General features: G+C 35.0%; 1 protein-coding gene across 1 annotated transcript in view; it reads left to right on the forward strand.

Annotated features, from left to right (window-relative positions):
* The window catches only part of MAP4K5 (mitogen-activated protein kinase kinase kinase kinase 5), a 119,324-nt gene that overhangs the window by 61,959 nt on the left and 42,568 nt on the right, over positions 1-14,797 (forward strand). Inside the window, exons 11-14 of the mRNA XM_005867917.2 lie at positions 2,020-2,151; positions 5,402-5,464; positions 8,876-8,957; positions 9,777-9,893. Of these exons, the coding sequence (XP_005867979.1) occupies positions 2,020-2,151; positions 5,402-5,464; positions 8,876-8,957; positions 9,777-9,893 (394 nt within the window). The remainder of the gene's footprint in view (positions 1-2,019; positions 2,152-5,401; positions 5,465-8,875; positions 8,958-9,776; positions 9,894-14,797) is intronic.

Here is a 14,797-nt window from a genome sequence, read left to right on the forward strand (position 1 = left end):
GAGTCACAGGACAAGGGAGGCCCTAAGTGTACTATGCTTTGATATTTGAGTCATTCTTTATTGTTCAATGTGATTTATTTCTGCACGCCTCAGTTTTGTAATAGTTAAATTACTAGAAGATCAGATGATCAGGTGACATTTATTGTTATTTTCTATAAATGAACACAATCTCTGGTATGCTAAAGTGATAGGTATTATAGAAATATTCAGATAGGGAGACCTACAGGCTTGATTACAAGTGAGGCTTACTATCACAACCCAAATTTATTGCTTAAACAAAAAGGCAGGGAGCCAACTAGAAACTGAACCAAATATAAGCCCTTGAGGGGCAAATGTAAATTGGATAAGCTTTGCTATTACAAGAGCAAGAGGAAAAAATTCAGATGCAAGAATGAGAACCACATTGCATCCACTTTAAGTTGCTGTTAAAGGAAAAGAATGACATACTATGAAAATACTTAATACAGATTGTAAAGAGATTTGTTCAAAGAGGATTTCCTAGAGTAGGTGGCATTTCAGTTATTTTTTTTTAAATGTGAAGAAGTTAGCTAGATAAGAAAAAGGTGTAGGGGTCCCGAATTGCAGAGGGTGCAGGCGGTGCTCAGGGACACTCCACCCCCATGCACAAATTTTGTGGGCCTCTAGTTAAAAAATAAAAGAATATTTCTCCTGAGCAATATCATCTATGCTTTATAACTTCAGATACCATCATTATACATCACTGACTGCCAAGTAGATAACTCCAATTCCACTACTCAGTTGACCTTCAGTCTTGTATATATTCAAAACAGCTGTTTGATAATAGCTACACTTGTATATGCATAAGCATTTTATACTCACATCATTCTCTATAGCCAACCCCTTTTATTCTGTCCCCTCTGCCACTGCCTTCAAAAAATCCTTTGTTTTTTCCCTTGTGTTTTTGAAATAATCTAATTCAACTGCATAATGCTGGTTTCACCTCCTCTCACACTGTCCTTCATGTTGCCATGAGTTTTAGATCAAGCTTACCCCCATAATTAACCTTTCATTTTCACAGTAAAGTCTGAATTTCTTATATAATCACTAGGCCATTCATGGTCCATCTAGCACCATCTCTGATGTTCATTTTTCAAATACTTTATTGTCCCACTCAAACTGTCTGTAATGAATGACCTTTCAGTAAAATAAATTAAAAATGACAAACTAAAAAATGATTATGTATTTGATGAGAGTAAGTGCTTACTCTGAATTTCTATACTTATTACAGACTCATAGCAAGCAATTTATGCCCCATATCATACATTGAGTAGAACTGTCCTATCACTTCTCCAGATACTGCATGCTCTTTTTTTGTCTCCCTTCATTTACACTTGTTTCATCTGATTAAAATGTCCCAACTCCCTACTGCTCTTAGCTCCCTGATGATTCATTCTTTAAGTCTCACCTCCTTTGGGAACTTTTCTCTGACCTTCACAGGGATTTAGGTGTTCTTTTTCTTTTCCCATATTACATAACAAGATTTACAAAACAGAAACTGAAATAAGACAACATGATTTTTTCCTCAGAGCACTAGTATTCAGAGGAGAGGATTCAAGATTTTTAAATAATGAATTTAAAGAATGTGTGTGTCTGTGTATGTATGAGGTCTTTATAAGTCTTTTAAAATAAAGTTTCTGCCGAAACCGGTTTGGCTCAGTGGATAGAGCGTCGGCCTGCGGACTGAAAGGTCCCAGGTTTGATTCCAGTCACGGGCATGTACCTGGGTTGCGGGCACATCCCCAGTAGGAGATGTGCAGGATGCAGCTAATCGATGTTTCTCTCTCATCGATGTTTCTAGCTCTCTGTCTCTCTCCCTTCCTCTCTGTAAAAAATCAATAAAATATATTTAAAAAAATAAAATAAAATAAAATAAAGTTTCTTCTTAGCAAATGTCTCTTAGTTCCTTTTCCTCCAGGAAGTCTAGTGAATAAGACAAAAGTAGCAGATTTCATATCATATTTAAAAAATGAAAATGATATATTCACTGATTCCTTCTAGGATGGCCCCAGAAGTTGCAGCAGTAGAAAAGAATGGTGGCTACAACCAACTCTGTGATATCTGGGCAGTAGGAATAACAGCAATTGAACTTGGAGAACTTCAACCACCTATGTTTGATCTTCATCCAATGAGGTGTTGTCACTATTTAAGATTATGCACTTATTAATAAGTCTTCTGGGAAGTGAGATACTGATAAGTTGAATATTCCAAGCTAATTTTCAAGTATGTTAAAATGGTAAAGGTTTATAAGGGACTTAAGGATAATCTCATCTAAACCCTGCTCGTTTGTATTACTATTCCTAAAACAACAAGGAGCAAACAGTACTGTCTGAAATCTTTTTTAAGTCATTACATTCATTCTTCTGTCCGTTGAACTTGTTTCTTTTTTTTTTGTCTTAAGTAGATTCATAAACATATGAAAGACTGCAGATGAGATTTTTTTGTTCTTCATTTCAGCATGTTTTTTGTTGTTTTTTACTTTTCCTAGACATAAAGAGTTGTGCTTAGTATAATTGTCATTTGCATTTAGGTTAAATTGTCTGAGAAAAAAAATTTGAGGGCCTTTGAAAGGGTTTTTAATATTTTTAATGAAAAGATAAATTGGACTAAAATTTAAACTTTTAAAGTAAATAGTATAAAGTTAAAAAGAAAATCAACAGAATGGGTATTTTGTTTTCCTCACATGATAGAATAATATATATTTCATAAGGAACTCATTCAAAGACTTTATAGGCAAAATATATATTGTTTATGAGCAAGTACTAAAGAAACATGGAGAACTATTTGACCTCACAAGTAATATTTAAAAAAATAAAATAAAATAAAATAAAGTTTCTTCTTAGCAAATGTCTCTTAGTTCCTTTTCCTCCAGGAAGTCTAGTGAATAAGACAAAAGTAGCAGATTTCATATCATATTTAAAAAATGAAAATGATATATTCACTGATTCCTTCTAGGATGGCCCCAGAAGTTGCAGCAGTAGAAAAGAATGGTGGCTACAACCAACTCTGTGATATCTGGGCAGTAGGAATAACAGCAATTGAACTTGGAGAACTTCAACCACCTATGTTTGATCTTCATCCAATGAGGTGTTGTCACTATTTAAGATTATGCACTTATTAATAAGTCTTCTGGGAAGTGAGATACTGATAAGTTGAATATTCCAAGCTAATTTTCAAGTATGTTAAAATGGTAAAGGTTTATAAGGGACTTAAGGATAATCTCATCTAAACCCTGCTCGTTTGTATTACTATTCCTAAAACAACAAGGAGCAAACAGTACTGTCTGAAATCTTTTTTAAGTCATTACATTCATTCTTCTGTCCGTTGAACTTGTTTCTTTTTTTTTTGTCTTAAGTAGATTCATAAACATATGAAAGACTGCAGATGAGATTTTTTTGTTCTTCATTTCAGCATGTTTTTTGTTGTTTTTTACTTTTCCTAGACATAAAGAGTTGTGCTTAGTATAATTGTCATTTGCATTTAGGTTAAATTGTCTGAGAAAAAAAATTTGAGGGCCTTTGAAAGGGTTTTTAATATTTTTAATGAAAAGATAAATTGGACTAAAATTTAAACTTTTAAAGTAAATAGTATAAAGTTAAAAAGAAAATCAACAGAATGGGTATTTTGTTTTCCTCACATGATAGAATAATATATATTTCATAAGGAACTCATTCAAAGACTTTATAGGCAAAATATATATTGTTTATGAGCAAGTACTAAAGAAACATGGAGAACTATTTGACCTCACAAGTAACTAAAGTTATACAAGTTAAAAGATATCTACATTTAGGTGGAATGTCAAAAAGTGCAGACTTTTAAAAAAATAATTTAGACATTATTTGTTATGGGCCATCCAAATGTTTCAGTAATTTCACTAAGAAAATTATACTTGGGAAATAATTCAGGAAAAAAAGCTAAGGATTATCCAATTCTGGATAACGGGGGGAAATCTAAATGTCCCATAATTGGTGAGTTGTTAAGCAAATTATTTAGTATTAAGGGCAGCTATTACATAAACCAAAGAAACATGAGAAATTATTAATTAAAAAAAGGCAAAACATAATATTACCAAATACAGTGACGTAGTAATTGGTTATTATTAAGATAAAGACTAAAAAGAAGAGCAGAAAATTTCAAATAATATCTTAGGGTTGTAGGAGTATAGACCTTTTTTTTTTTTTTTTTTTCAGTTTCCCTTTATATATGACTGAGAGGCATGGTGCACGAAAATTCGTGCACTGGCAGGGGCTCCCTCAGCCTGGCCTGCCCCCCCTCACAGTCCAGGAGTCCTCAGGGGAGGCGACCAGGTGATCAGGGGGAAGCACCGCCCCCATCACCCTGCCGCAGCTGCCTGCCTTGGGCCCTCGCAACAGCTGCCACTTTGTCCAGAAGGACGTTTGCCTGTCCAGTCTAATTAGCATGTTATGCTTTTATTATAGATCATTTAGCTTTTAAAATGAGAAAATATCTTTGACATTAAAAAAAAAAAAAGACTAAACAGTTTGCTTAGAAACCTGGAAGGGGTTTTGTAGGAATTAGTGAAATATTGCATTTTAGAACTTCCTTCTTAAATCCTCCATTCTTCAACCCCTATAGTCTATAGAAAATGGGTCACAGGTAGACTCCCAGATAAAGAAAGTTCTCTTGTAGGTTGACTTCTGTATCATTCATAATGAAAGGGTGTGGAAAATTATTGACCAAAAAGGGAAACAGACTACAGTGATGGCGAACCTATGACATGCGTGTCAGAGGTGACATGTGAACTCATTTTTTTGGTTGATTTTTCTTTGTTAAGTGGCATTTAAATATATAAAATAAATATCAAAAAATATAAGTCTTTGTTTTACTATGGTTGCAAATATCAAAAAATTTTTATATGTGACACGGCACCAGAGTTAAGTTAGGGTTTTTCAAAATGCTGACACGCCAAGCTCAAAAGGTTCTCCATCACTGGACTATGAAGTGAACATGATTTGCCTATACACCCAAAATAATTATAGAGGCAAATTTTCAGTTAAACATACAACCTAATGTTAGGTGTGTGTTACACAATGATATACAATTTATATAGATTTTTACCTAAGATAAAATATCAGTTATATATCTAACAGTATGATCACAAAACCCTTCTCTAACATTTGGTAGCTTTGCCATGTGAATAAGAGCTTGTTTGAAATTTAAAGATCCTTTCTCTAGCCAGGGGAAATTTTCCATAGGTTTTCCAAAATATGAAAAATTTAATTTCCATATTTTATACCAGTTTTCATCAGTGTCTACATATGTAGTAATCTTGTATAAATTTATTACAGAATGCTCATCTGATTATTAAATGTAGTAATAAAAGTATTTTGGTATTGCTCTTTAACTGAAGTTTTTATTTCAGGGCCCTCTTCTTAATGTCCAAAAGTAATTTTCAGCCCCCAAAACTAAAGGACAAAACAAAATGGTAAGTTAAAAAATATATAGATTTATAGAATTTTACAGTTGAAATGGATACAGGTTTAGTTCTCGTGTTTTATGGATAATGAAACTGAAGCCCAGAGGCATTAAACAACAGTTTACCTAAAGTTACACATCTAATTTACTTACAGAGCTATGGTAAGGATCTAGGTTTTTCTGATCAGTGTTCCTTTATACTAGGTGTACTGGTTAATAATGGCGGATTTTGTAATCAAAGAAAACAGGATAATTTTAAGAGAAACACAAAAGTGCTTTATTCAAAGTAATGTTCATCGCTAGCTATACATTTCCCTCATCTTTCAGGTAATTTGTGGGTACCGTCCCAATAGAACTTTTCTTGTTTTGAGGCAAACCATTCAGAGACCCAGGTTCCCACTTCTTGGTACGTTTTGAAGTGCTGCTCAGAAAGTGCATGTACCATCAATCAGAACAAGGGGTAATCTGAAGGAGCAAGGTCTGGTGAATACGGCGGGTGGGTTAATACTTCCCAGGCAAGATCTTTTAACGTGTCTTTAACTGGTTTTGAAGTGTGTGATGGTGCGTCATCATGAAGCAAAATTACTTTGCCATGTCTTCTGGCACATTCTGGTTGTTTCACGATCAAAGCATAGTTCAAATTGATTATTTGTTGGCAGTAGTGATCAGTATTAACAGTTTCACCTGGTTTTAGAAGCTCATAATACACATTCCTGATGCCACCAAACGCAGAGCATTGTTTTCTTTCCGAAGCGATTTGGCCTTGCAAGTAATGAATTAAAACTTCCTGCAAACGCTCTTTTTTTGGCATGAAATTCGACATTTTTAAGCATAAAAATATCTATGATGTTAAAACCTTCAGCAAATTTGACATAAGAGATTTTGAAGCTTGCTGTCAATACAACATAGCATACATATCAAATCGTATGTATATCAACATATGTGTAACTCCATCTGTTGAAAAAAATCCGCATTATTAACTGGTACACCTAGTAATGTATTGCTGTCTTAAAAAATTCTGATCATATTCTTATGTTTTGGCATTTTGGGGTAAGAGATGTGGTGAGGAAAGGATTTGACATAAATGCATTGACTTCAAAAATTGATATTTTTACTCTGTACTTTAATTAATTACGTGGTGACTTTTATGGAAAATGATGTGAAAAGTTTCCCCAGATATCATGACACTTAAGTTAATCTTTAATAACTTTTCTCACCTTCCTTCCTTAATATTCTAAAAGGTTATTACTGCCCTGGCCTGTGTGTCCTAATGGTTAGAGTGTTGGCCTGAAAACCAAAGAGTCTTGGGTTTGATTCCTGGTCAAGGGCACATACTCGGTTGCAAATTTGATCCCCGGCGTGTGGGAGGCAACCATTCAATGTCTCTCTCTTGCATCAGTATATTTCTCTCTCTCTTTCTCTCTCCCCCCCACCCTTCCCTCCAAAAAGAAAAGGTTACTGCATATTTTCATTCTGATATCTTCTTTCTTATACAAAGTAAAGCAGTTTGAATATTCTTATAGTTCACAAGGACATCTTCAATTGGATGATAAAAATTGAAAATAGTTTTCCTGGTAATGTCTTTCCATACATTTAATTTTTAAAAACTATGCAAATAAGTTTTCAAGTTCTTAAATTCAGTTATTTTTCATCTAGATTACATGGGTCTCTTTAATGGTCCATGGGCCCCCCAAATTCTGTATGTTCATACTTATTTCAGATTCTGAGAGTCCTGTTCCCCCCAAAAAAGTTTTATATTCTGCTAGCTGTATTCTTTTGTATTGACACAGGTTTCTTCCTATTCCTTGTCACCTGAAGTTCCTAGACCAGTGATGGTGAACCTTTTGAGCTCGGCGTGTCAGCATTTTGAAAAACCCTAACTTAACTCTGGTGCCGTGTCACATATAGAAATTTTTTGATATTTGCAACCATAGTAAAACAAAGACTTATATTTTTGATATTTATTTTATATATTTAAATGCCATTTAACAAAGAAAAATCAACCAAAAAAATGAGTTCGCGTGTCAGAGGTTCGCCATCACTGTCCTAAGCAATTAAAACTGGAGGGGTTTATGGCAGGAGGGACTGAATATTCATTCAGGAATGAATAACTATTAGCTATAACCACTGAATTCACAGTTAGAGTCCAGAGGATTCATTACCATTGGATACCTTTGCCAGTCTCAGACACTATGTAACTCCACAAGTCACCAAATGTAATGCAGTAATGTGATTTTTCTGAAGAGAAATGCTGTGTGTTTGCTGTCATTGGTAATAACTAAGGTTATTTATTCTCTTTGGTTCTTGCCCAGTCCCTCCTCCAGTGGAATTTTGGCTATGGTGCAAATATCCATCTTTGCTATTAATTAATAATCCAAGCGTGATTCCTTTAATTTATGTCATTTTCCCTGCTTCATCAATGCAGGTGGCAGGAAAACTCTTCTGCTTGCTAAAATCACTTCTTTGTCCTCGTTTCTAAGAAATTCAGTGACCTTTTAAAGCAGCGGTTCTCAACCTGTTGGTCGCGACCCCTTTGGGGGTCAAACGACCCTTTCACAGGGGTCACCTAAGACCATCGGAAAACACATATATAATTACATATTGTTTTTGTAATTAATCACTATGCTTTAATTATGTTCAATTTGTAACAATGAAATTGGGGGTCACCACAACATGAGGAACTGTATTAAAGGGTCGCGGCATTAGGAAGGTTGAGAACCACTGTTTTAAAGGCTTTAAATAATCCTTTACATTATCTCCCAACCCTATCTCCTCACCATTCAACTCTTTTGATGTAGCAGAACATTTACATACTATATAAATTAGGCAATAAGAAAAGGTCATTTTGATTTCTAAGTTTAATAGATTATGAATCCTATAAGTGATACAGCTATGCATTTCTGCTTTTTACTGTATTTTTTAGAGCTCATATATTACTATTCTGTCAACTAATTGAATTTTACTTAAGAGATGGAACTAACACACATTTCTTCTTTTTAAATACATTGTTATTGATTTTTTTTAGAGAGAGGGAGAAATGGAGAGGGAAGAAGAGAGAGAGAGAGAGAGAGAGAGAGAGAGAAACATCCAAGTGAAAGGAAAACATCAGTTGGCTGCCTCCTGCTCGCCCCCTACTGGGGATTGAGCCCGCACCCTGGGCATGTATGTGCCCTGACCAGGAATCCAACTGGCGACCTTTTGGTGCATGGGACAATGTTCAACCAAGTGACACTGGCCAGGGCACCAAGGAATATCTGTGCTTTGGGTTTAGTTTTTGGGCTTATATAGAGTTAAGAGGCCTAAGAGAGAAAAAAATCATGTGTTTCAGACTTTGAAACTACTTGTAAGTTAACTTTATTTAGTAACACCAAAAAACTAATATTAGTGAAATATTTTTGTACATGTCTCCTTTTATTTTAAGGTCATCAACATTCCATAATTTTGTCAAAATAGCACTAACCAAAAACCCAAAAAAAAGACCAACTGCTGAAAGACTTCTGACTGTAAGTCATTGAAATTATAGGGGAATCTTCTGTAGTTATGTCTTAATTAGGCATATCACTAGAACAAATGTATTTAGGTTTTTTAATATAAAAATGTTAGTGACTCTTACAGCAGGGGTTAGCAAACTTTCTGTAAAGAGTCAGATAGTAAATATTATAGGCTTTGTGGGCTGTCTAGCCTCTGCCACAACTATGCAGTTTTGCGCTTGTAACATAGAAGCATCCTTAGATAGTACATACAAATGGGTGTGGCTTTAACACCCAATAAAACTTTATTTACAGAAAGAGCCAGTGCACCAGATTTTGCCCATGGGCTGTATGTAGTTTGCCAACCCCTACCATAGAGAAAACTATTAAAAATATTGCTGTCATTAAAATTGCTTTTCTTGGATTCTTCTATTAATTTATAGAATGCTCTGTGTGTATATGTGTTTGATAAATATTTTATAGTACAAAAAATGAGTATAGCAGTCTAAGAAAACTATTAAATGTCATAATTTCACTGTATGTCTTTGTACATTAACATAATTTTATTAGCATAATGACATGAGTAATGAATGTCATTATTATAGCCAAAGTTTTACTTTTACTACCTTATATGTTAATGTTATAAACTTATTCCACAAAGATTCTTTAGCTTTATAATATATAATTATGGATTCTGTGATTAATATTTTGCTAATACATTCTCTAATTTATTTGTACTAGTAGGCTCCCATATACTTACCTCTGATATTTACTGAATGGAACATACAGATAACATTACTGTAAGCCATAGATGTAAAAGCATACTCATGAAATTGTTTTATTTTCACTTAGCACACTTTTGTAGGACAGCCAGGTCTCTCTAGGGCCCTAGCAGTTGAACTTTTGGACAAAGTGAACAATCCAGACAACCATTCACATTACACTGAAGGAGATGATGATGACTTTGAGGTAAGGAGTGTTTGCAGTCTAATATTTGAAAATAAATATTTAATATGGCCTTACGAGTTTGTTTTCTAACTCTTAAGTTAGTTAAAACAGACTTAGCTACAAAGATTAATTAGCAGTATAAACTACACTTATCCTGAATAAAATTACGACTTGATACTTTTCTTTAAAATTGTGGTATAATATACATAACATAATCATTTCTTAATCCTAGTTCTTTCCAGATTTTTGTAATTTGTTATACAGGTCACTAACAGAATACAAATAATTTTTAAGAATTAAGTTGAGGTTCCCATAGAAATTTATTCTTTCTAATACTTGTTCAAAACTATCATTTTTTTACATAATTACTTGCAGAGCTATTTATAACTGAAAATATTGTCGAATTATTTTGAATAGACCATATTTAACAATATAACTTGTAAATCAGGAATGAGGGACTTCCTGTCTGTATATAACTATGTTTTTTCACCAGTGTCTCTTCCTCTTCTTTTTGATTCCTTTTTATTTTTGTGTTTCTTGAAATCTGTCTGTTCATTTCTCTTTCTGCCTTTATTTCTTTTTATAGCTCTATCTTTATTTTTGGCCAGACTATGGAACTAAACTTTGTGTTGTTATTTATTGAAGGAAATTTTCTATTTTGTGTTCTTATGATTTAAGTTATGCCATATAAGTATTATGATTACTACTAACACTCATTGGGTAGGTATTGTGTGGCCAATGACTATTAGGCCAAATAATTTCCATGTTAACTCATCTAATACCCAGAACAGTCCTTTGCAATAGGTATTACTGTCCCCATTTTACAAATGAGGAAATGAAGAAGAAAGGCTAGAAGTAATTTGACAAGATCATATGACTAGTCAGTAGTAGAACCAGGATTTGGATCCAGGCAAACTAATTCTAAAGCCTACTATCTTAGTTATTACACCATCATTTCTATGTATGTACTTAATAGAAAGTCATTAAGCAATCTTTGAAAACTAATCATTGAAAAGGAATCATTGCTATAGATATACACTGAGTGGCCAGATTATTATGACCACCTGACGTTTGTAGGCAAATTAGCTATAATTTCGAGCTTGAAGTTGCTGGAGGGCCAGAACATTATAAATAGGGAAGCAGGTTGTTTACCACGACAGTAGAAGTGATTTTTTTCTGAAGATATGGGTAAACAACACGATTTAACAGCCTTTGAACGTGGGATATATTGAACGTGAGTGGCCAGATCATTATGACCACCCCATCAGTACTTGGTTGGGCCACCTTTTGCCTTCAATACTGCGGTGATTCTTGGCATTGACTCCACGAGATGTTGAAAGGTGATGCGAGGAATCTGACACCATGCCTGATGAATAGCACTGTCCAGTTCTGTGAGATTTGATGGTTGTGGAACCAGCTGCCTGACGGCTTTTCTAACTTCGTCCCACAAATGCTCAATTGGATTGAGATCTGGTGATTGTGGGGGCCACCTAAGCAAGGTAAAGTCTCCCTCATGTTCTTGAAACCACTCCTACACAATAAAAGGGCCCAAATCATGCCAGGAAAACATGCCCCAAACTATAACACTGCCCCCACCAGCTTGAAGGGCTCCACTCATGCATGTGGGGTGCATGTTTTCATGCTGTTTCCGCCCAATTCTCACTCTGCCATCTGCATGATGCAACTGGAAACGTGATTCATCGGCCACATGACTTTTTTCCAATGCTCGACTGTACAATCCTTGTGTTCCTGTGCGAATTAGAGACGTTTTATCTTGATAACTGCAGACAGCAAAGGTGTTCGAACAGGCCTTCGGCTCCCATATCCCATACGATGCAGTGTACGGCTAATTTGCCTACAAATGTCAGGTGGTCATAATAATATGGCCACTCACGTCCAAATATATCTCACGTTCAAAGGCTGTTAAAACACGTTGTTTACCCATATCTTCAGAAAAAAATCACTTCTACTGTCGTGGTAAACAACCTGCTTCCCTATTTATAATGTTCTGGCCCTCCAGCAACTTCAAGCGCGAAATTATAGCTAATTTGCCTACAAACGTCAGGTGGTCATGATAATCTGACCACTCAGTTTATATAGATATATATATAGCATAGTCTTATCATCGGTACCCAGTGAACATTTTGTTACATATTAAATGACATATTACATAACAAAACTTCTCTTTTATTCCCCCATATTATTTTGCTTGGTTTCCAAATCTGCTCTACCTTCTGAGATTTCTATTTCTATATTTAGTGATATCACCAGTCTTTGAAATATAAAAAACCTTGTGCCAGGCAGTTGGGGACACAGTGGTATATAGGATTTGACACTATTCCTGCCTTCAAAGAATTTATATGCCCTCAATTCAGAAATATAAACAAATAACTTACAAGTGTGATAACTATTATGGACTGGTAAATACAAGATGCTATGGGGTCATATCATAGGGACAAGAAAGGACTCACTGTAGAAGTGACATGTATGCTAAAAACCTAAAGGATAAATTGAATTAAAGGAAGAGAACAGGCAAAAGTGTTTTGAGCAGAGGGAATAGTATGTTTGAAGGCCTGGTGATAAGAGAGAAAGCGGTGTATTTGATGAACTAGAGATAAGTCAGCCTTCTTAGAGCAGAAAACAAGGAAGGAAGTGGTGAGAGAGGAAGTTATAGAGCTAGTCATTTCAAGCCATGTTGAAAATTTTGGGCTTTAGCTTAAGGGCAATAGAAGCTATTGAAGGGTAAAGAAGTGATATAATTAGATACACATTTTAAGATCTTTATAACTTCAGAATGGTGATTCCATTCCAGAAAACCTGTTAAGAGGCTTTTGAAGTTTTTCTGAATAGAGATAATGGCATTTTAGAGTAGGGTGGTAGAGCAAGAATGGAGAAAAGTAAACTAATTCAAGAATTATATGAGAGCCCTAGCCTGTTTGGCTCAGTCGGCCAGTGGTACAGACTGAAGGGTCAAGAGTTCAATTCCAGTCAAGGGCATGTACCTCAGTTGCAGTCTCGTGTGGGAGGCATCCAATCCTTGTGAGAGACACACATTAATGTGTCTCTCTCCCTGGCTCTCCACCTCCCCTCCCTTCCACTCTCTAAAAGAATCAATGGAAAAAATAACCTCTGGTGAGGATTAACTAAACAAAACAAAAAAATTATTGTATATGAGAGAATTGATGATGGGATGAAGACATGAGGGTTGAGGGGGGTGCAGTCAGAAAAGGGTTATTCCAGATTTTGACTTGAACAGATTTGGTAGGAAAGAGCAGTTTAGTTTTATATATGGTAATTTTAATGTTGCACAAGACTTCCAAATAGGGAAATCTCATAAAAAGTGAGAGCTATGTGGTTGTAGCTTGCAGAGAGAATTTTGGACTAGAGATATAAATTTGAAAGGCATTAGATATAGATGTCGTTGATAATACCCTAAAGGGTAGGTGTGATCACGCAAAGGAAGCTAGTTTTCTAGTAGAATGAGAAAAGCAGGGAGCCTAGGACAATATCCTGAGATTTCTCCTACAATTCAAGAGTCAAGTAAGCTAAGGGGAATGGCAAAGGATTGATAAAGAACATTAAAATAAAGAAGGAAAGTTTTAATTAGAATACTGTCTAGAAGTTGAGTTAAAGAAATCATTGGATATGGGTGGTAGAATTTGAATACTTTAAAAAGGATAATTTTCAAATAGTAGAAGTGAATCTAGATTAGAATAGTTTGAAAGATAAGTATAGCAATTGATTTATGAAATTTAGTTGGGAAATGGGGGAGTAGGATAGAGCAATAGCTAGAGAAAAATGAGTTGGTGGGGGATTTATTGACGGTTTTATGTGTGGCAAAAAGTTTGAGCAGGATGAAGTGCTTATGAAAAGGATCCAATAGATAGAGATAGAAGAACCACGAGAAGCAAGATGAATAGACAAAATCCCTGAGAAGGAAAGAGAGACTGAAATTGAGAAAAGAAAAGAAACACTTCCCTTGCAATAGAGAGGGTAGCTGACAGTGTAGGTAGTAGGTTTCTAGTTGATGTTTCTGTTTTCTCTGTGAAGTAAGTAGCAAGGTTATCTCCTAAAGGTGGGAAGGAATATGGATGGGTTTGAAGAGTGTGGAGAAGATGTGTAGAGGTTACTTTATGGGTTAAATGATTCAAGAAGTGTTTTGGGCAAAGCTGAAGCCTTACATGAGAGATTTTCAATGTGTTTTGCTGGGTAATATTCATCCAGCAGTGATATGTACCCCAGATGTAAACAAAAGGTAGCTAGTTTAATTTTTCTGGGGCTATCATTTTGGCATGCTAGTATAGTGAAGGACTCTGAGACAAAGGGAATTTAGAATATTGGCAAGAGATTCCAGTTGTGGTCTGCCAGGTAGAAACTGGGTAGGAAGAAAAGTGAAGTTAGGAAAAATTCTGATAGAGAGTGAAAAAGTAATGGATTGATGGACTTGAGATTCTAATGTGAACATTATAAAAGTTTAATGGGGATAAATAAGAGAGTGAGTTGAAAGGATGAGAAGTTTGGAGTATTGTGTGAATTTGTATATGAGAACGGATGATAGGATTCAGGGTGGGATCTAGGAGTAGAGAATGCATTGAAGAATGCCTCTAGAGATGAGGTCAGAAAATTTAAAATCAGTGGGCTTTTTTTTTTTTTTTTTAACACTGGGCTTTTGAAGTCTGTTGGTATAATGGTGGGTTTTGAAATAGAGAAAAAAATATAGGCACTGTCTGAGTAATCAGTGAATGAGAGTCATCAGAAATTTGATAGGGGTTCAGCTGAAGGCATAGTTTCAAAAGAATCAGGAACTTATACGAAAGGGTGGAAGTAGTATGCGTCTCATTTGATTTACTACAATATTCTTTTTTTTTTTTAATAAAATTTTTTTTATTAAATCTTTATTGTTCAGATTACATTTGTTCCTCTTT

This window comes from Myotis brandtii, unplaced genomic scaffold (assembly GCF_000412655.1).
Source record: "Myotis brandtii unplaced genomic scaffold, ASM41265v1 scaffold253, whole genome shotgun sequence".
NCBI lineage: Eukaryota > Metazoa > Chordata > Mammalia > Chiroptera > Vespertilionidae > Myotis > Myotis brandtii.